Here is a 23,226-nt window from a genome sequence, read left to right as displayed (position 1 = left end):
TTTTATCTTTTGAGTTTTGATTTTTTTCTCTTTTAGCCAATGTCCACTCTTGGGGGAAATTCTTCACCACCCCAAAAACTACTATGGAGTTCCATCGCTTTAGTGGTTTTGTGTAGTTTGCTTTGTGCAATATCAAGTCTATCGGGCTTTCTTCTGAACCCTTGTAGCGAGCTTTGGGCTGAAAACTCCCAAACCAGTTGGCCTTAAGGTACTAAGTATGAAACACTCCTCGAACTCGAATTCAGAAGGCTTTAGGAGACTTAATATGAGCAAAATGTTCATGGATCGCTTTTTCTCTTCACGGCGTAAGCATAGGTCATATGCCCACCCACGCTTGCAAAGCTTCGAACCAGAGAAACAACTACATTCACCCCGAGCTCATCGCTCAACTCATTTTGTTTGATAGCTTTTAATAGCATCTTGCCAAGGTCTTTTGGGTCACATGGGCTTTTTCTTATGGCATCTCATGCTAGATCTTTACAAGTGCTCAATTTTCAAGACCAACATTAATTTTTGTACATAAATCCCTCAAATTTATTGAAATTTCTTGTATAGTTCAAGCCAATGCCCTTGCAGTTGTCCTCAAGACATGGGCTAAGTTTGAAAATTTTAGAAATTTTGATGCGTTTTTAAAACTTTCTCTAAGGAATACTATGCCCCTTGAGATCTAATTAAATTGTGCATGGAGAGAAACAGAGACAAGTATGAATGAACATATAGTTTATTCATGAATGCAAGCATGCACTCACTCCACAAGCGCACCCACTCACTCTCACCAAGATCTAAAAGTGAGTCAAGTTGAAGTCGCTATTGTGATAAAGTGCTCCCCATTTACTGCGTTCTCTCTATCCCGTCCAAATCTTATCGTGAAACACTTGATACAAAACGCTCTGTTTTTTAGCAGTGTCCATCGATCAAACTGACTCCAACTTTATGCTTTGCCGTCCCATTTACTTCTTATTACATTTTGCATGCAAAAGTTAGTTGTGAGTTGTCATGGAAGAGAAACTTATTAATTTTCTAGCCTCAACATCTCCTTAAAGATTTTTCCTTTTTTCACTCTCTATTACTACATGAGACTTCGAATCCTTGGATAACATATGATAAACATAGATATTATAAAGCACAATAAACCCAGTATTACGTTTCCACATCAAAATGAAGTTGTATAATAACTTGTCCTATCTTTTTTTGGCATAATGCCCAAAGATGTTCCAAAAGTCCTTTCTTGGAGCCCTGGAGAGGAAAACGCTGTTTGGGTTTGACATATATAGTGTGGCCTGTCGGAGATATCGGGTCATATGGAAATTTCTCCGTTCTTTTTGAGGGTACTCAAAACATACTCCCTTTGTGTAGCATCCACCAAAAAAGGTCTGAGAAGGTGAACCTAGCTCCTGTCTAAAGTGGGTCTTATAGGAGGCATTTGATGGCATCGGGTTTAAGACGTTCAAGATCTGAAAACCGTGGATTCAAAATCAGATCCTCCCCCCTTCGTTCTTAAATTCAACTCTTTCTCCTTTAAATAAGTAAAATAATGATCTTAAGCATGAATCTTAAGTTGATTTAAGATCTGAACCATAGATTTTACGTTGGATCTTTTGTTCTATCCACATGAGATCTATGAATTTCAAATTTGGAAGAATCAAATGCGCCTTTAATAGTTGACCAAGTTACTTTGTATCATGTATGTTATTGAGGAGAAAAAGGAGATACAACTGATTGTAAGCTTTTAATTGCTTTTAAATTATTTTAAAATATGTTATTTTTTCGTATTTTTTGCATTTTTTTGTTTAAGATGATTCTCTTAAATCAATCGATTTTTACGACAGTCGAGTGTACGAGTCCCAGCCTCTCAGGCCCCCACAGCATTAGTTGTCGACCCCGAGCTCCGGGTCGGGACCGGATCAAATGCTGACGGACATGTTCCATCCGAATCCACCAGATATAAGGGCCAGGATTTCGAATTTTCCGGTGCAAGCCAAGATTTCGAATCTTGCCCCAGTTCAGTTCAGCCGGGATCAGGAACAGAGCGGGCTTCTTTAGAATGGAAGAGCCGCAAGACGTGGCGATCGTCGAGCGTGAAGAAGAAGAAGAAGAACAAAAGGAGAAAGAGGAGCCGAAGAGGGAACTGGCGTTTCCATATTGGGCCGCTTGCCGAAGGCGATATGTTCCTGATCACCCATTCTTCTCCTCTGGAGATGCAGAAAGAGAGCTGCTTGCGAAGCAGGCAATCCACTTCATCTCTTTCTCTTGATTAGATATTTTTTTTCCCATGTTGCTTGGGTTTCTAGATAGATTTATGCGTCGTTCGGCTGTTGCTTTTAGGCCTTGATTGTATGACTTTGTGCATTTTTCTGTTGAACCGTTTTTTTTTTGCTACAGATTGCTCTGGATCTCGCCGAAGGTGATGGACGCGCTTTAGAAGGGACTGATGAACGGTGAGCGCCTGGTTTCTCTCTCTCTCTCTCTCTCTTTTTTTTTTTTTCTGTTTGCCTATGCAAACCAATACGTACTACCGAATTCCACGCAAAACGCGATATTAGGGTTTGAAATTCCAGCTTTATCGTTTCCTTTGGCTTAGTATGCAACTTTTTGTCATTATTTTCCTGTACTTTCATGCACTACCTTTCCTTTTTTCTCCATTCTTGGAATTCAGAGTTTCCGAACTTCATTCAAAGTGAGAGCCACATTTTGAAATGTGAATACAAGATGTGAGCATAAGATGTTTTTTTTTTTTTTAAAACAAAGGTGAGCCCCAGCGCCAAGTTTTACCAGTACAACACCACAGGGAAGCTCAGGCTGAAAAGAAAGCTGTTTCAAAACCGCCACATGTTCTTCAGAAAGGGACTAAGGCCTAAACGGCAACATTAGAATGAGACCTTTATTGAAATAACACTCGAAGCTGTTATAAATAGCATGCTCACAACTATGGAAAATTCACTTATTCATAAGCAAAACAGATTAGAAAATGAAGAAGAAGACAACGGCTCCAACTGGTCAAAGATCAAGGTCGACCAGGCTGTGGCTGAGACAAAATAATACAAAAAAGAAAAGACAAAAAAATAGGTAAAAAAATTGTATAAAAGTGTGAAATTACAAAAATGGCTATATGTATCATTGTCACTTATATCATTTATGGGTATTATACAGCGGGATACTTCTTCTTTCGCATAATACAAAAAAATTGTATTTTTCGAGAAAATCTCGGCAAATTTTAAAAAATAGAAAAACTAAAAAAATTCTAAAAATTAGGTAAAAGTAAAATAAATAAAAAGTTAATAAGGAGACAGTGAAAATGAATATATAAAGATAATAGGATGTGCGTGAGAAATAGTAGGTTAAAACTTAAAAGTAAATAATGGCCATGGGTAGGGTCAAAATGTAATTAATTCTATTGGTCCTACTATGCTAGACCGACTTTACTCAGCCGCATGATATAAAGGCTAAGTTAGTGAGGGAGTTAATGCAATGGAATTAGAATTTCGTTAATTGAGGAGAAGTTGGGTTGCCTTTCTCTTCTTTGTTGCCCTTAATTTTCTGGATAATCATCTCTCTCTTCTTTATTACATCTGTTGCTAATTAATCTTCATTACTACACATACCTTTGATAGCATATGCTATCAGAACAAATCGAAATTAGAAGATAGAAACTAATGGTCTGGCTGAACACTTTCAAAAAAATTCTCATGTGCAGTAAAAAAGGCAAAAAAATGAGTTTTTTTCACGTTCTCTTATTTTCTGGTGTCTTTTTCCAAAAGACGCATTTTATGGACTTTTTCCAGCTGAGTCATATCTGTCGAACAAAACGTGATTGTTATAGTGATGTATATACACATAAACATATGTATACATAAAAAGATCTAGGTATATTCTAACACCCTACCCCCCCAGAGAGAAAAGAACCTTTTCAAAGAAGTCAATAATCTAAAAAATTCTGAGGCCACATATGGTAAGTTGATATTCTTCTCAAAAAATTTTTCTTGAACAAAGTGATAATCCATCTCTATGTGTTTAGCGTGTTCATAAAAAGTGTGATTTTCTGGCAATATAGATAAAGGTTTTGTCATCGCAGCAAAGTTTAGTAGGTTTTTTAATTTCAGTTCTCATATCCAGAAAAGTTGCCATAGCCAAATAATTTTCATTGTTGCTGAGGCCATGACTCTGTACTCAGCCTTTGTGAAAGATAGAGACTTTTTGCTGCTTTTGGCATTTCCATGAAATCAAGGTCTCAACTAGAAAATACAAAAACTAGTGGTTGACTGTTTATTGTTAAAGTCTCACCACAAAGATGTTTGCTTTTAGATACATCTTGAGACACTTTGCCCAAAGTATGTAGTTGGTTCCTCCAAGATTGAATGGAGCAGCATAACTTCCGGGATCCATGGATTTTTTGGAGTCTTCTATAGATTAAGATGTTAAGGGAATTGGCTGTAATAGTTTTCTTTGCAACAGAAATTTTAACCAGCAGGCTAATAGTAAAGCTATTTGATTGGCTCTTCTTACTTGTTTTCTCAGTAATAGAACAGCCAATTTTTGAAGAAATAGGCATCACTTCAATCACAAAGCAGCACCAATACAGGACCTTAGGAAAACAGCAGCTCTGAAGGACAATACTGTTCTCCAATGAAATTGTCTAAGAAAGGGCGAAAACAACTCCATTCCTATGTCACATGGGTATGGGTGCAGGATCGGGTACAAGTACAGACCAAGATCAATAGTTACGGGTATGGGGGTATGGCTGTACATCTATATTTTTATACATACTATATTTATACATATAATAATAAGTTCTTAACAAAGGTACGAAGTGCTGAACGGCAATGTTAAAAGAAAAGCTTTAGTGAAATAACAGTCAAACCCGTTAAAAGTAAAGCAGCACCCTTACAACTGTGAAAGACTCATTTGTAGGCAACAGAGATTAGAAAATGAAGTAAAAACTTGAAGGAGGCCGGCAGCTACCCTCCCAAAGGAGTTATTGGAGCTAGCCAATGGCTACCTTGAGAATTGATCTAGGATCATCACTTGTGGTGGTGAGTGTTGAAAAAGCATATTAGTGTATAATTTGGAACATTGAGTTTTATGAACGAGTGGTAATCCCAATTCCACGAAAGCTTTAGGTGTAACCTTTGAATCACAAGTTTGCATTGAGACATTACTCTTGTGACCTTTCAAAGATTCCTCTTGTGATGCTCCAGGGGTCATTTTTTCACGATTCACTAACTTGACTGTTTCTTTCTCCCTTTCAAAGTGAGAATGATTGCTAATGAACTGAATAAGAAGTATTTTGGCAGAGCCATTCACTGACCAATTTACTGTCATTTCTCCTTCTATCCTGATTATTTCAGTTCCCTGGCACTGTGGCTCCTTGAAAGTGTGTCTCTTAGGAATGGTGGTACTTGGCTGCAAAAATCACTTCTTTTCCCTTGAGAGGCGGTCCTCTGAAGTTGGTTGGTTTAAACTTTTAATATCTTCTCCTAATATTGTTACAAGAAATTAATATACTTTTGAGAAGATGACACTGGTATTCTGCCTACTGGGGCAGATACTCCCAGAGAAAAATGGCATTCATGTTCTGATAGGACACACATATGTACTTGCACTGGTGTACGTATTTTGGTGCAGGTGTATGTGGTGGTATTCATTTCATGGCAAGCTATTTAGAAGCTGCTATTTCTGTTCAAATCTGATGCCCAAGTTTTCAAGCTTTCACCTTTTGACACTAAACCAAGATTAGAGAGTAATGCTACCTTTCTAGGATCTCTGTGCAGTTGCCAACCTGTGGAACATGCATAACAGCACGTGGCACATGATCCATGGGTTGATGAACCAAGTCAAAGCCTCCGTGTGTCTGTTGTTGAAAGAATGTGACATGTCATTCTGCAGACTTCATGTTTCGACTATGATCAGTATTGTCCTTTTAGAAGTAAGAAATACTTGAATTTATCAGAATCCAAGGCTTGATATCTACACCTTGCCTGAACATATCTGCACAAGTTTTGGGCTTACTTTCCAAGTTTGATGGTTTACTTGCATGACAGGGGTATGTTCTGTCCAATCGTTGGCTGTGGTGCAAGATTGAATTCTTTGGAAGACTTTGAAGACCATTACCTTGCCAGGCACACTGCGTCATGCTCAGTGTGTGGAAGAGTTTATCCAACATCAAGATTGCTGAGTATACATGTTTCTGAAACACATGATTCCTTTTTCCAGGCTAAAGTAGCTCGTGGTTTTCCCATGGTAAATAATCATATTTACTTATCCATGCAATTTTAAGTTTTAATATGTTAGACATGGTTGATTTTGGATATTGCAATGGAGATAGCATGCAATTGATTACAAAATTATGTGTATGTTATGTGACTTCATAGTGCATGTTCAATTAAATCAATTGCTGAAATGAGTTTAGGCTTTGAACACCACTATGTTTTTCTCTGTGTTGAGCATATCCCAAGTGCTCCACTTATACTTCAAAAGGGTGGGGGCATTTCAACTGGACTTACATTTATCTGAATATTTCATACGACTAACATGGAATGTGAAAAGGTTCTCATTTTGTGTACTTAGTGTGTGAGGATACGTGTTAGAACTCTATGCTTGGGCAGATTTCCAGATCCAGATTTGCAGATTTTGATGTGTATGGGCTTTATTTTCTTCTTTTACACCTGATTATAAAATATACAGTAAGTGACCTTCAGCCCTTCAGGTTTGATTCTCACATCACTCTTAAATCTTAATGAGCTTGGACAGTGTGCTGGTCTTGTTTAGGAGATGGATTTTTTGTGCATCAAATTTGTGGTTGGTGGAACAATGGATTAGTCTTCTTCAAGCTGATGATCTTTCTTCTTCCTAGCTCAGTTGGTATAACTAATATATCTTCATAATATGGTTTGGACTGGGGCTCACCCAGAGTCTTCCTTCTCGAAGGATTCCTCCTTGACAGAAAAAGGAAAAAGAAAAGCAGAATTCTAATATATCTTAAGAAAAATAGACTCAAGTGACTCTTGGCTAAGTTTATGGGTTACACATGCAGACATGTGCACATTGATAGAAATCTAGCACCAATATTTGAAACCAAAAAACAGCATTCACGCAGGAAGATAGAGAGAAAGAATGAAAACAAGAAGAAGCTCAGGAGAAGAAGCCGTGACCAAGATGGTCTGCTCGGCCCCTATTTATAATTTCAATCCAGAATTCTAAGAGTCTTCAATCGTAGAATCCTAAGAGACTCTTCACATATTACAAGGACATTAAATATCTTAATACAGTTTACAAGAATGTGGAATCCTAAGAGACTCTTCTTCAACGTGCTGGATTTTGGATCCAGATGAAGGATCCGAAAACGTTATTGTTTAACACCCTCCCTCAAGCTGTGCATGGTTTTGAACCATGAACAACTTGCTCTTCAAAAACCAGAAACGATACTTTGTCAATCCTTTAGTAAATATGTCAGCAGCTTGTTCATTAGTTCCAACGAAGACTGGTTCTATCTCTTTATTCTCCACCTTCTGCCTGATAAAATGCTGGTCAATCTCAATGTGTTTTGTTCAGAAATGTTGTATAGGATTGAAAACAATGTTGATAGCGCTTTGCTTGTCACACATTAGTACTGAACTTTTAATTTTTTTCTCCTATATCTTCTAGCAAGTGTTGAATCCAAGTCACTTCTACCGTCCCCGTAGCCATACATCTGTATTCAGCTTCTGTACTTGATCTTGCAATTGCTCTTTGTTTTCTACTACTCCAAGATATCAAATTTTTGCCTATAAAAATGCAAAAACCAGAGATAGATCTTCTTTCGTCTGGATCTCCAGCCCAATCAGCATCAGTATATGTGATTAATTCATGATCAACAGCTTCATTTTCACTTTTACAATACATTAATCCATCTCCAACAGTTCCCTTGAGATACCATAGTATCCTTTTAACTGCATTCATATGTATGTCCCTTGGTGCATGCATAAATTGAGACACTTGATTTACCGCATAGGTAATATCAGGTCTGGTAAATGTTAAGTATTGCAAAGCACCAACAATGCTGCGATATTTGGTGGGGTCTTTATATGTTTCCCCATCATTTATACTCATCCTTTGGTTCAGAACGCTCGGTGTTTCAGCAGGTTTACAACCTATCATGCATGTTCTGTCCAATAGGTCAAGAGTATATTTTTGTTGTGTCAAGGTAAGATGATCTCCTTACCTATCAATTTCAACCCCAAGAAAATATCGCAGACTTCCAAGATCATTCATCTTAAAGTTTCTCATTAACAGACCCTTTATCTCATCAAAGTGTTTTTCTGAGCTCCTTGTAATGATGATGTCATCAACATATATAAGGAGGATGGTAATAGCATTTTCTTTCTTGAAAATAAAAAGGGAATGGTTGAGAGCAATGTTATCCGTATCGTACGATACGGATGCGTATCGTACGATACGTATCGTATAGGTTAAGAAAACCTATACGATACACTGTTTAAATATGATACGCGTACGTATCGTACGCGTATCGTACGTATCGTGCGATACGTGCGATACACCCCCGTATCGCACGATACGGGCGTGAAATTAAAATAGGGGCTCGAGGGCCCCTTTTTTTGCATCTTATTTTGAAACAGACACTCCTCTCTCTCTCTTTTCTTGTTTCTCAACGCTGCTAGAGACGTGGGAGGGAGAGATTTTCTCCATTGCATCAAGATTTGCCGGTGAAGAAGCTTTCTTTCTCGTTGTGGGGAGTCTTGGGACGGTGGGAAGCTTGGAAAAAGAGGGTTTTTTGGTTTTTAACACCAAGAAGGTAAGAAATAAGTCATTTTTACCGTTGAATCATTCGTTTGTCTTATTTCCTACATTTATTTGTATGTTTTTACTTGTTTTGTGAAGATATGATGTCGGATCCTGCATGGCAGTGGTGTACAAGGGTGAATCCCAAAGATAGATTAAGAGTTAAGTGCAATTATTGTAAGCAAATCATATCAGGAGGGATCTCTCGCTTTAAACACCATATAGCTGGTACACACAGCGATGTGGCTCAATGCAATGGCTCCCAAGAGAACCCATTGCCAGCGTATGTAAAGCACCAGTGTCAGGAGCTTCTTGATGCAGTGAAGGCAAGTGAAAAGGAAATGGAAGATGTAGAGGAAGGATATGGGGACCCACATGAAGAGGAAGAAAGTGAAGGTGAAGATGTTCAGCTTGAAGAAGAAAATGTTGGTGTCAGTTTGGGAACAGCTAAAGGGAAAGGCATCATGCGTGGAGGTGGTTCTTTTGCAACTGCAACCAGAAAAAGAAGAGGTGCAAATATAAGTTCAGTTTCACGAGGACGTGGCAGGAGTCATAGTGGTCGTACTGGTGGTGGTAGAGTACCTACTATAAGGTCGAGCAATATGTCTGGTTTGATCAAGAATTTTTTTCCCAATTATACTGTTGCTAGTGCTCAGCCTGAGATTCGTATAGCCATGCAACCAAAGGATATTATTGAAGCAGCAGATGAAACCATAGGAAGGTGGTTCTATGATGCATCCATTCTCGTCAATGCAGCAAACTCTTATCATTATCAGCCTATAGCAGATGCGATTGCTAGTGCAGAGCGAGGGTATAAAATGCCCTCTTTTCATAAATTGCGAGGTAAAATTCTCAACAATATAGTTAGAGATGTGAAGATATATTGTGATGAACTAAAATTGAGCTGGAAAGCTACAGGATGCAGTGTAATGGTAGATGGTTGGACAGACATCAAGAACAGAACATTGGTAAACTTCTTTGTATATTGCCCTCTTGGTACTATGTTCTTAAAATCTGTTGATTTGTTTGATACTCCTAAGACTGCTGATGTGTTGTTTGGGGTTTTTGATAAAGTTGTAGAAGAAGTTGGGCTTGAAAATGTCGTACAATTTATCACTGATAATGCAGCAAATTATAAAACTACAGGTGAAATGTTAGGAGCACGATATGGGACATTTTATTGGAGCCCATGTGCTGCTCACTGTGTAAATCTTATGCTTCAGGATCTTGGTGAAAGAGATGATATGAAGTTGACAGTTCATAGATGCCAAGAAATTACGAAGTTTATTTATAATCATGCTTATGTCTTGAATTTGATGAGGAAATTCACAAATGGGGCTGAATTGATTCGACCTGCACAAACACAGTTTGCTACAAATGTTTTGACTGTGCAGGGTATAGTCAAGCAAAGAACTTCTCTCAGGCAAATGTTTTCAAGTGATGATTGGGCTGCATATCCACATGCCTATAAAAGAAAGGCTACGACAGTTGTGGATACCATCTTCGATGCTGACTTTTGGGAATCATGTGTGCACTTATTGAAGATTTATGTACTTCTAGTGAAAGTCCTCAGATTAGTTGATAGTGAAGATAGACCTTCTATTGGATATTTATATGAGTCTATGGACAGAGCCAAGGAGGCCATTAGAGATAATATGAAGGGGAAAAAGAAGTTGTACATGCCTATATGGAAGATTATAGATGAAAGGTGGTCTGGACAACTTCATCGCCCACTTCATGCAGCAGCCTACTACCTAAATCCTGCTATTAGATATCTTCCCACTTTTAAGAAGGACAGAGAGGTCGAGTATGGCATGTTGGATTGTATTGATGTATTAGTAAGTGATAGTAAAGAACAAGACGCTATCCATATGTCGATCAACAAATATGATACGGCTTTTGGTACCATGGCGAGAGACACAACAGTTAGATGCAGGACAACTATGCGTCCAAGTATTGGAAAAAGAGACTTTATACTTTTTTTTTTGTTGTTTAGCTTTTATTCTACCTTCTCACATATTTATTCTGACAACATTTTTACTTTCCATCTGTTATTAGATTTGTGGTGGGAAAGGTTTGGGCCTGATTGCCCAGAATTAAGGAAGCTTGCAATTAGAATCCTAAGCCAAACATGTAGTGCAACTGGATGTGAAAGAAATAGGAGTGTATTTCAACACATCCACAGTAAGAAGAGGAATAGGTTGGAACATAAAAGGTTGAATGACCTTGTTTACGTTCGTTATTATATGAAGTTGAGACAAAGGTAAATATTTGTTATACAAAATAGCAAATTCTAATATATATTTTAATCTCTAACAATTTGTTAAATTTTTCTCTTGTTAGGCAACTACAAACAACATCTATGAGGAAGCATCACAATCAATATGATCCTATCTTCATTGACCATTTTGATATATTAGATTCTTGGGTTGAAGAAGAACCATCTGCAATACTTGATGAGGACGATCTTGATTTTTTGAACGTTGAAGGAGCAGCAGAGATTATTGATGAATGAGAGGCTGGGGGGCAGCAATGGGATGTTGGTGACATTCCATTTGCAACAGAGGGGATAGAAGAAGCAGTTAATGAAGAAAATGAAGATGATGATAAAGAATGAAGATGATGATGCAAATGACGATTGACGATGCTTTTTGTTTTGAGTTTTGAAAACTATGTCAATATGTTTTGAGTTTTGACTTCTGAACTTATGAATTGTGATGTAATTGAATACGCTTAGCCTCTTAGGTTGCTTAGTATGTTATTTTGTTTTTTGAATGTTTGATTTCTTATTTTGTAATGTCTTGTTCATATGCATACTTCATAGGTCATACTTCATATACATGAATGATGAATGTTCCTTTAAATACATTTTTCTTGAATTTTTCTGATTTTTACTAGTTTTTTCGAATTTTTTTAGAATTTTTCTGATTTTTATTCTATTTTTTATAATTTTTTAATATTTTTTACAAATTAAAAAATTAATTTTACAATACGTTACGATACATTTACGATACGTTACGATACGACATATAGGTCGGCCCGACCGATACACGATACGATACGGCAGTGATAACATTGGTTGAGAGGACTGTTTCGAAATTCGTATTCCCTAATTTTGTTTGAAAAACTATCAAACCATGACCGTGATGCTTGCTTAAGTCTATATAGAGATTTTTTCAGTTTGCAAACCCATTCGCTAGAATCCTTTTCAACAAAGCCAAGAGGTTGCTCCATGAAAACTTTTTCCTTCAAGTTACCTTGAAGGAAGACATTTTTAACGTCTAATTGATTTAGCTTCCACCCATATTTTAAGGGATATAATTACGCGAATGGTTCCCATTTTGATTACGAAACTGAACGTCTCATCATAATCATGCCCAAACTGTTGAGTAAACCCTTTTGCTAGTAACCTTGCTTTGTGTCTTTCTATGCTGCCGTCAGGTTTGTATTTGATTTTGTGTACCCACTGGAGCCCATTACGTTCTTTCCATGTGGCCTTGGAACGATCTCCCATGTTCCACATTCATGCAAGGCATCTATTTCTTCTCATAGCCTTTCTCCAATGATGTGATTTTGATGTTTGATCAAATGACGTAGGTTCTTCCTCCCTTGCCGACTTTTGCCACGAATAATTGAAAATCAAGTGATAAAGAATCATAGCTAACCCACCTGTGAATAGGATGGCGAATGCGTTGGGAGCTTCTAAGGTGGGGCATGATGTCTTCTTCACTGTGAGCATCTCTGTTCGTTAGTCGTCGACTGTAGATAAGACCCGAATACCGATGTGAATTGTTGCTCTGTTCTTCATTATTACTTTCATGATGACTTGATGACTGTGTTGGATCCTCTTGATTTTCACTTTGGGTCACATTCGATGACTGTATTGATCTCTCTCGATCTTCACATTGAGGCACATTATTTTCTGAAATAGGATCTGCATTGAATAACTGTGTACTGGTCCAAGGATCATAAGATTCAATGGTCATAGGCATTTCATTAGTGTCATCAAAAACTATGTTCATCAAAAGTAACATTTCTTGAAGTCTTGATACGGTTAGTTGTTGGATCATAACATCAAAAGCCTTTATATTCATCAGCATATCCAACGAATCTACATTGAATAGTTTTGTCTTGAAACTTGTTCCTCAAGGCAGCATCAACGTAAACATAGTATACACAGCCAAAAACCTTCAATTTCTTATAATCAGGTTGTTTGCATAAGAGTGTGAAATATGGCGATTTAGACATCAAGAGTGTTATAGGCAAACAATTTATTATGTATACTGTATGGAAGGCTTTAGTCCATAAGAAAATAGGCACATTAGTATCATGCATCATGCTCATGGCGATTTCAACTATATGGTGATGTTTTCGCTCAACTACACCATTTTGTTGTGGTGTGTAAGGGCAGGAGATTTGTCTAGTTATCCCTTTTTCACGTAGAAATTCAATAAAATCAAGTGAGGAATATTCTCCCCCACCATCACATTGAAAATGCACCACATTGTATGAAAATTTGGTTTGAATCATGGCATAGAAGTTTCGAAATATGTAGAGTGCTTCTGATTTGTGTTTCATGAAGTAAATCCAGGTGAAATGTGAGTAAGTCAATAAATAAAACATAATATCGTGAACTAGACATGGAATCAATAGGTGCGCCCAAACATCAGAAAAAATAATTTCAAAAGGTTTGGAAGCCCTTTGATTTATATTATGGAAAGGTAAAACATGACTCTTACAAAGTTCACAACTTGAACATTTTTTGACACTTGAAGTAAGAGGTAAGCTTGATCTTGGAATGAGGCTATATGTGACAAGTTTTTCAATAAAATGTCGACCACAGTGTCCCAGTCGATTATGCCACAGATCAGACTCCAAAAATTGGTTAGAGCCCCATACTTTTGATTGGAAATGGCAAGAACTTGAAGTTGGTGACGCATTATGAGAAAGAGAAAATGTCTTCAATCCTATACCAAAGGTGGACGAATCCTTAGTAGACATTCCTTGAAGACATACATATTCTCTTGACACTCCCCTTTAGCGAACATTTTCTTCGTTTGGAGGTCTTTGACATAGACAGAAGAAGGTGTGAATTCAATAGAAGAGTTTGTATCATCAATGAGTTTAGAAATGGATATGATGTTCTTTTTGATGTTGGGAGCAAGAACAACATTAGACACTGATAGAGAGGAAGATGACAATGGAATATGTGCATTTCCAATGTGTGTAATGGGATGAGATTTTCCATCACCCGTTATAATGCAATTTATACCATAATGAGGGGATAAGTTAGTCAATTTACCTGCAGTTTCCTGTCATATGAGCAGCTGCACCTGAATCTAAGAACCATTCTCCTCGTTCATTTTGCTTTGTAGTCATTTTTGAGAAAGCGGCCATCAATAGCTGCTGCATATCTTCGTCGGTGGATTTAGAATTTTGTCCTCCTTGTTTGTAATCATGTCTTACACTCTTACCCCTTTGTTTTTATTTTGAGGATTAAACCAGCGTTGTGCCTTCATGTGCCTTTTCTTGTTATATTGAAAACAAACTGGTATCCTTCTTGAAGTATTCAAATGACATACTTTAGTTATTTGGTGTCGGTAGAATGCCGCGACCACCTTGATTAGAGTTCCCATGGTTTTGACCAAATTTTACATTTATGGCCAACACATTTTGGGAGTTCCCTTGATCAGTCCTTTCAATGACTCTTTTCATATTCATTTCGTGTTGGAGAAGTTTACCTTGTAATTCGTTGAAGGAAGGCAGAACAGGAAGGACCTCAAGAGCTGTAATAAAAAATGATAATCATGCTCAAGTCCACTTAAAGTTTGTTGCACCTTCTTTTTATCAGAAATGTTATTCCCTGAGGCAGCAAGTTGGTTTGCGACAGCCTTATTACGCCCCAAATAATCCATGATAGATGTCGAACCTTTGTTCAAATTCTGAAATTCTTTTTTTAAGTACATAATCCGAGTTTCTGATATTTGGGAAAATGTATCACTTAGGGTTTCCCATAATTCTTCTGCAATACAGTCATCAGAAACTGAAAGTAACACTTGTTGAGATAGAGTAGACAAAATATATGCAACCAGACTTTGGTCACGTCTCATCCACACAACATGTTGAGGGTTGCTATCTTCTTGAACAACAATGACCGCTCCTGCCTCATTCTCTATTTCATGCAGAACAGACATTGGTGGAACCCTTGTTGAACCATCGAGATGTCCAAAAAGGCCTTGACTTCTTATAAAAGGCATGATCTGCCTTTTCGTGGTTAGATAATTCTCATGGTTGAGTTTTTCGGTAAAAGGTGAGGAAGAAAATTTGAGGACATACCAGAATGCGAAAGGTTTTCCATGACAACAGAAAGGAAGGGTATGCAGATAGAAGATGAGAGGGAAAGAAGGCACGATATAACAAGATGTGTCCTTTGTTAAGCAAGAAGAAAAAGGAACAAGAATTACGCAAAAGAAAAGTAAAATCAGGATAAAGACAAGATGAGAAAAGAGTTCTAACCAGATCAAACCTGTTGGGGCATTTTGTTAGGTAGAGATAACGTAACCTAGCTCTGATACCATGACAGAAATCTAGCACCAATATTTGAAACCAGAAAACAACATTCACGCAGAAAGATAGAGAGAAAAAATGAAAACAAGAAGAAGCTGATGAGAAGAAGCTGTGACCAGGATGGTCTGCTTGGCCCCTATTTATAATTTCAATTCCAGAATTCTAAGAGTCTTCAATCATAGAATCCTAAGAGACTCTTCACATATTACAAGGACATTAAATACCTTAACACAGTTTACAAGAACGTAGAATCCTAAGAGACTCTTCACATATTACAAGGACATTAAATACCTTAACACAGTTTACAAGAACGTAGAATCCTAAGAGACTCTTCACATATTACAAGGATATTAAATATCTTAACACAATTTACAAGAATGTGGAATCCTAAGAGACTTTTCTTCAACGTGCTGGATTTTGGATCCAGATGAAGGATCCGAAAACCTTATTGTTTAACACCTATGTCACATGGGTACGGGTACAGACTACTTTCAAAAAACTTAGGTACGAGGGCACGGCCGTACACACACACACACACACACACACACACACACACACATATATATATATATATACATATATCAAAAAATATATATTCAGACCGGTATAACATCTTCACACACATATATATATAAGATCCAACTCATTTGGTGCTCTTATCTAAAAATATATCTGAGATCTGGTTTTTAGACAATGATGCTCGAGTTTTAGGCCAAGATTGGATCTATTGTTAAAATCTGAAGTTGCCTTAATATGACTTCATTTAGATAGCATGCTCCGATCTGTTCTATGTTTGTGAGTCCGACTCTTATTAGAACCAGAACTTGATCCATTAAAATCTGAGTTCTAATTACTTATATTCAAAGGTCCATTTGGGGCCGGTGGGCAAAAAACCCGAATCTCTCTTGAAAACCCTAACTCTTCCCTCCTTTTCCCTCTTTCTTTTTCGAAGAGTAGCAGCAGCAGACCGGCGGCAGCAAGATGCCCTAGCTCTGCTCTTCCCTTCCTTTCCTTCTTTCTTTCTTGGAGAGTAACAGCGGCAGACCGGTGGCGGCAAGATGCCCTAGCTCTTCCCTCCCTTTCCCTCTTTCTTTTTGGAATAGTAGCAGCGGCAGACCGGCGGCGGCAAGATGGGGCGAGTGATGGAAAACAGCGACGATGGAAGGCTCAGCCAAGAAAAGCACCGTTTGTCGGCCACGCACGACCACCGTGTTTCAGAAACTCGATAGAAATGGAGAAAATGATGAAAAAAAGGCTAATACCGTCGCCGGACGCCACTTGCCTTCGCCGTCACCTGTCGTTCGTCGGGTGAAGATGGAAGTGGAACGACAGAAATGAAACGTAAAAGGTAGGGTTCGAACAAATTAACGTTAAATTCATTCTTTAAAAGTTAAAATAGAAAAAGCATTTTAATTAAAATCGGACAACTATAGACTCGGTCAACTTTGACCGTATCCAAAAATGGACGGATACAGCCTTCGGTATGTTGACTGTACCCGGTACGGTCAACGCCCGCACCATCCCGTACCCAAGCCCGTACCCGTACCGGTACCGGTGTCGTACCGGTACTGGATGGGTACTCCACCCTCAAAGCCGTACCCGTGTATCATAGTTTAACACACATGTGCATGCATCTGGATCTGTAACTGTGTGCTGATGCGTGTGTTACTTATGCACATTAATGATTAATGTGTGTTTATGTGCAATTCCTTAAATCATATGCTGCAAAATATTTTAAGCATAGTAAAAAACTAAGTCTCATGGATTCTTCATTTTGAGCGTTGCACCCATGCGACCCGATGAAGGTGTGGGTGTGGCTGCGGGTGTGGCTCTAACACGCACCCAGGCGTGGTCAATTGCGCATTGGGTGTGGTCAGCCACACCTGGCCAAAATCGTCTTCTTTTGGTGCACCTAACTCTCCCTTTTTCCTTTTCTTTTTTTTCCATTTTCCCTCTATTTTTTACTCCTCCTTCTCCTCCTTTTGCCTTTAACACCCTTTCTCTTCCTTTCTTACCCTTTCTCTCCGTTTTGTACTTTAAAAAAGAATGGATGACCAGCTGGTCTGTCCTTGAAAGGCTAGTCATCCTTTTTAGAAGATGAGCAGACACCTGTCCCTTGTCAGTCCTTAAAAAGGATGACAAGCTACATGTTTTAAACATAAAAACTTTACTTATTTGAATCTAAAATTTTAGAATGGACTAAAGTAACCTTAAAATAAAAATTTACAACAAAAACGAATGTAGACATTATATATATATATATATATATATATATATATATATATATAAGCCCTGCAATGCCTGCAGCCAATTTTTTTTTTAAAATTCTGTCGGTCACACCCTGCACTCATGTGACAGGTCAAAATTATGATTTTAGTTTTGATTGGCAAGGCTTTTCTAGGGTATTAATCGGAAATTTTTCTTTTATTAGGGAAATCTCAGGAACTCAAAAAAAAAAAAAAAAAAAAAAAAAAAAAATATATATATATATATATATATATATATATATATATATATATATATATATAATAGAGAAAATTATGAAGATATGAGTTTTCTGCTAATTTTATTACAATAACATGGATAGAATTTCACAAAAAATATTAAAAGATTAAAAACTCAAAGAAATTTTAAAATATGTTAAAACTAATTGGTTTTTAATAATGTTTTTTTCTGAATAACCTTTCCTTTTTGTATTGATTCCTTTCTTTCTTTCCTTTTAGAACTTAAGAGTCATTCAATTCATTAAATGCCGATTGGATTTTGTGTTTAAAGGAGGCAAATGAGGTGGCATTAACCATGCAACTTTAGAAGGGGATCAGGGCAAGCTCTTGGTCAGATGCTACCAATCAATCAACAAGGTGGATAGAAAGCTTGATCACAAAAGAGCTAAGATGGAGATATCTATGGAGTCAGGGCACTAGCATTGGCCTCGATTAGTCGAGGATGTAGAGGACTGTCTGAGGACTTGCTTTGTGTGCCAAAATTATTGTGATATTTCCATTTTGGTGATATTTTCAAATATTATGATAAATTTCCATTTTTTTGTTTCGCATGTTTTGCCACTTTTGTCACAATAATTTTGAAGATCTTGCTGATATTTGTGACTATTATTTTATAGGAATTTGCAGGGAGTATGAGGTAAATGTGTTCTTTATAAATGGCTTCATTCAGACACTCCCAAGCCATATACACAAATTGACAATACTCTTCAAATAAAAAAATCACACAGCACAAAGGCTCACTCAAGTACTCGGAGGCACATAAACAATAATAAAAATTTAAGTAAGAAGAATAGGTTTAGATAAAGTGATAAACATAAGCCTCTCAGGTGGTGCTCGGCTGGCCAACAGCCAGCCGAGCAGCACAGTCAAGGCTTATGCTTGACTAGAGCTAAAAAGAGGGAAAGAATAAAATACATATCAAATGAAAAAGTACAAGAAAGAAAAATACAAGGAATATATATATATATATATATATATATGCACTCTATAATATACACACACATATATGCCAAATTATTCACATAAATTTTCAAATGTCTGATTTTGGATTGAATGGTTTTCTGGAAGGGCATTATGTTCATGTCGTTTCACCTGAAAAGCAAAAAAGGTGAGTAGACAAGTCAACAATAACAATAATATGATATGACAAATTAACAGACAAAAGAAATGTAGAAAAATAGTTTTAAAGCAGAAAGGCACAAGCATTATTCAAGAACACTTTCCTTGAAATTCTAAAGTAGATGCACCCCAATTAGATACATAAATAGCTAAGTCAAGAAGAAGAGGAAATCTAGAAATTTATCAACAGTCTGCAGCTTTAATTTCAGTTTCCAGCCGTCTTCTGTTCCTTTTGTAGCATTAGCTTATAACTCGTGGGATGAGCAAAGGATTGTAAAAGCTCTTTAGCATGGAAAGTGGCGTCGATGGTAGAATGTGTGTGTTAGCCTCCAGCTAACAATGTTGGATACAAGAAGATACAGCACACTAGTAAACTCCTCAAACTCACCCACTCAAACCCTTATCCCAGATTAGGGTTCCTTCCTCCCAGAAGAATGGCCTTCTAATGGACGTGCTGCCCCTAATTACAACAGCCGACTCCCTTTATAGTTGTTACCAGGTCAGTCCCGTGGATCCGACCTGAAACCTAGGACCCGGTAGCTAATAGTGTGTCTGTGGTAATAACTAAAAGTTAGATTTTCTGGTCACTTTATAAGTGATGGCACCATCACACAGTGTTTAAAACCTCGTCAAGTCAGGCGACTCGGTTTTTGTCAAACTCGGCATGACTTGGTCATGACTCGGCTGAAACTCTGTTTGACTTGGCTAAAAGTCATTTGATTTGGTGTAGTCCAGTGATAAATATTGTATTTTGTAATTAACATGGTCATTTGTTTATTAATTACTTAAATTTTGACATAAATCTTCTAACTTGTCGAAATATAAGAATTCAGAATTATTGTTCATTTATTAACTTTATATATTACAAATGAAAAGGTAAAATTAATTAGGTTTAACTTCTTGTACGGTGTATTAAGTTTTAGAACATGGGACGCTTTACTTTTGGATTTTAGTTTTATATCACATTAACATGTATATCGGATTTGTTAACCATTAGATAGTTGTAAATATTGAATGTGTTAATCTTAGTGTTTGATTTTTATTGACTTGTTTTTTGTTGATATATTGTTTCTTGCCATACAGTTTTCTTTGAAAAATGCAATTATAGACCTTATTATCAATTTCTTGTTATCAAAAGAGATAATGTAACTTAGTTATAGCTTGATGGTATGAATTATGCATGTATTGAAGTCATTTTACAACTTTTTTATATTTAAATGACAATTTTTATATATTGCTTTTCTTTTAAAATAATAGTTAACAAAGCACCGCCCAAGTCACGAGTCAAGAACGAACGAGTCGAGACGAGTCCCAAGTCATCGGTATCACTTGTTATAGTACAAGTTCCTTTATCTCCTAGTTTGCCACATTTTTTGACAGTTTCCTGTTAATCAGGGAATGGCTTGATCTTCGCTACTTTATTCAATTTTGTGATTGTAGGTTATGTTTGAGTTCTTATAGACCTTATTATCAATTTCTTGTTATCAAAAGAGGTAATGTAACTTAGTTATAGCTTGATGGTATGAATTATGCATGTATTGAAGTCATTTTACAACTTTTTTATATTTAAATGACAATTTTTATATATTGTTTTTCTTTTAAAATAATAGTTAACGAAGCCCCGCCCAAGTCACGAGTCAAGAACGAACGAGTCGAGTTGAGTCCCAAGTCATCGGTATCACTTGTTATAGTACAAGTTCCTTTATCTCCTAGTTTGCCACATTTTTTGACAGTTTCCTGTTAATTAGGGAATGGCTTGATCTTCGCTACTTTATTCAATTTTGTGATTGTAGGTTATGTTTTAGTTCTTATATGGGAGCAGAACATCCCGAAGAATGAAGACGATACACAGCTTATGCTTCACTTCGTTTTTCACATAACGCTTGCCTCTTGATGAGAAATTGTTCTAAGTTGGGGCCTTACCTGTTTCTGTTTTGAGGTTTTTACCTTGAACGATATGGCCTGGTGACTAAAATTATCATGTTACATCATATTGATTGTAACTCATTACTGCCTTGTGAATACCGGCACATTTGGGGAAGCCTTCAAAAGATGAAGGCTTTACAAGTTAAAATGTGATGCATAATAAGGAAGAGCTTGCAGCCAGTGGTCATAACCTGCCATTAATAGGTGCAACTTCCATTGTCCTGCTAACGGGAACATGCTTTATGGTTGTTAATATTTGCAAGAAAATGTGAAAAAACTTGTTATATAAGCAACATACTGAAAGTTTATGAAGGTTAACATGGGTCACTAGGAGACTAGAGAATCATCCCTGATGAAAATAAAACAGGAGTGATATTAGCAAAGAAAACAGAACAGTGCATTACATATTATTCTTTAATTATTTATATGCTTGCTTTCAGTTAACATGTATTTGTTGGAAATTTCATTAGCAAATTCGTGCATTAACCAGGTCTTGGTACTTCTAGCATAACTACTAGCACAATGTTGTTTAATTTAATCCATCTATAGGCATTTTAGTACTTGCACTTGTTGTATTGTCTAGGATTGGGACATTAGCCCCTTCTCTTTTTGCTTCCTATCTGGTTGCTTTCCTTGCTGGCATATATTTAATGAGATGCATGTCGTCTGTTCTCATTCTTGTCTATGAACTTCAGTGTAATAGTTCTCTACTAGAATAAGTTTTGCTTCTAGCATCCATGTTATGTCACGGCATGGTAGCATTAACCTGCTTTTTTTATTGGCGAAGAACGATGGTTTATGTTTAAGAATCATTGTTGATGCTTTGTAAGCTGTTCATTACGTTCTCCTTAGCAAGAGTTGCCATTTCTTGAAACCAACATTTAGTTTTGTGTATTAACTATGTCTTGAATTCTTTACTGGCTTGTAATTACATAATCTGGTCCTAGTCCAATGGGCATGAGTTATGTGCTTTAATCAAATGACAAGTTCCTTCCTCAGGCCTGACTCTGTTTATGAATATAGGCCTGAATCTATTTATGGATATTGAAACTACAATTTGTATTCATCTGAATTACTGTACCTCTATTGAAGATTTTAAGCATAATTTCTGCACCCAAACAGCTGCTCCTGTGCATAATTTGTACCTGAACTATGGTTTGTTCTGCAACAGTATGAATGTCTGGTTGAAGGCTGTGGTGTGAAGCTCAAAACTTACCAAAGCCGGCAGCAGCACCTCATCGACAAGCATAAATTCCCAACGTCCTTTGAGTTCCTTAAGAAGAAGCACCTGTCGAAGCAGCAACGCCAGCACCATCATCGACGGGCAGCAAAGAAGATTGAATCAGACACCACAAGTGATCATGCAAAAAGCGAGTCTGCAGTGGTGGACATGGAAATGGAAGGAAATGTCGCTGAGCTTGCAAGTGCAGTCTCAAGATTAAGCACTGCTGATGCTTCATCCCCTTCGAATGTTAGTTTTGGCCGCCGCCATTCACGTGGTCTTGCCTTTATTCCACGGTCGATTCAGCAGCAAAGGAAATCTGGCATTTCGGCAAACAGAAAAAGGTAGCCGTCTTTGTGCTTCAATATTGTAAAATGTGCAAAATGTGATAATAAGTAGCATTAGATTCTACCTCTTTATTTTCTCATAGTTGAAAGGGAAAAATCTCTTTGAGCATGTTTAATTGCCAAATAACAAATTTGACACTATAAAATGTTTGATTCCCTTCATTCCAAAGAATACAACATTCCTGTTACCAAAGCCTTGGTGTGTGTTCAGGGTCGAAGACACCACAGCAGTCCGTTTGACACCTTCATGATGCATCACATTGCTCCCTCATGAGGGCAAAATGGGGAAATGGCTTTCCGTTTTTACATTTTGTCCTTGTAGATGGGATTTTTATTTTTCTTATCCGGGTCATTTTTCATAATTTCAGGCACCTGAACACACGTAATGTTTTTGGGGCCTGAACAAACAACTAGCTTGCTTAAGGGATGCCTCTGGATTTAATTTTATGGCGACGTTTCAAACTTTGGAATGTATATCACTTAGCTTAAGTGCAGCATCAGCTACCCTGCAAAGAAGTCTAACCTTGTTTGAAGTATGAAATTAGTTCATAGTTTTTGGGTTAGCATACCGCTAATTTAAATCTTTTTGAGTTTTGTGTTCTTTTCTTTAAACGCCTTAGCCTTTCGTATATTTTACATATTAATTCAGTAATAAAGAAATCATGTACATATCTGTTCTTGTTTATTTTGAAGAAACCACTTCAAACGAGACTTGATGCTAATTGAACTTACCTTACCTATTATCGATCAAACCAAAACATTTCGG

The 23,226-nt window shown here is 37.1% G+C and overlaps 1 protein-coding gene across 2 annotated transcripts; it reads left to right on the top strand.

The window, feature by feature from the left end:
- The first annotated feature begins 1,962 nt into the window (after positions 1-1,962).
- On the top strand, positions 1,963-22,877 carry LOC116247159 (uncharacterized). Of its 2 annotated transcripts, none has more exons than XM_031619156.2 (5): positions 1,963-2,227; positions 2,383-2,438; positions 6,039-6,237; positions 22,063-22,457; positions 22,829-22,877. In XM_031619156.2, exons 1-5 carry the CDS (start codon positions 2,045-2,047, stop codon positions 22,860-22,862), a joined length of 867 nt encoding a protein of 288 aa, XP_031475016.1. In that variant the 5' UTR covers positions 1,963-2,044; the 3' UTR covers positions 22,863-22,877. The 2 variants fall into 2 exon arrangements, with proteins under 2 accessions (XP_031475016.1, XP_031475015.1); XM_031619155.2 differs by lacking the exon at positions 22,829-22,877 and adding an exon at positions 22,672-22,786.
- The last annotated feature ends 349 nt before the right edge of the window (positions 22,878-23,226 follow it).

The sequence above is a fragment of the Nymphaea colorata genome, chromosome 2 (genome assembly GCF_008831285.2).
Source record: "Nymphaea colorata isolate Beijing-Zhang1983 chromosome 2, ASM883128v2, whole genome shotgun sequence".
NCBI lineage: Eukaryota > Viridiplantae > Streptophyta > Magnoliopsida > Nymphaeales > Nymphaeaceae > Nymphaea > Nymphaea colorata.
Note: the sequence above shows the minus strand (reverse complement) of the source record. Positions and strands in the feature narration are given on the sequence as shown.

Coding starts and splice junctions, on each gene's coding strand:
- LOC116247159 (XM_031619155.2), top strand. CDS start 2,045: ATGGAAGAGCCGCAAGACGTGGCGATCGTCGAGCGTGAAGAAGAAGAA. Junction 6,238..22,062: donor TAGCTCGTGGTTTTCCCATG/GTAAATAATCAT, acceptor GTTCTGCAACAG/TATGAATGTCTGGTTGAAGG. Junction 22,458..22,671: donor ATTTCGGCAAACAGAAAAAG/GTAGCCGTCTTT, acceptor GTGTGTGTTCAG/GGTCGAAGACACCACAGCAG.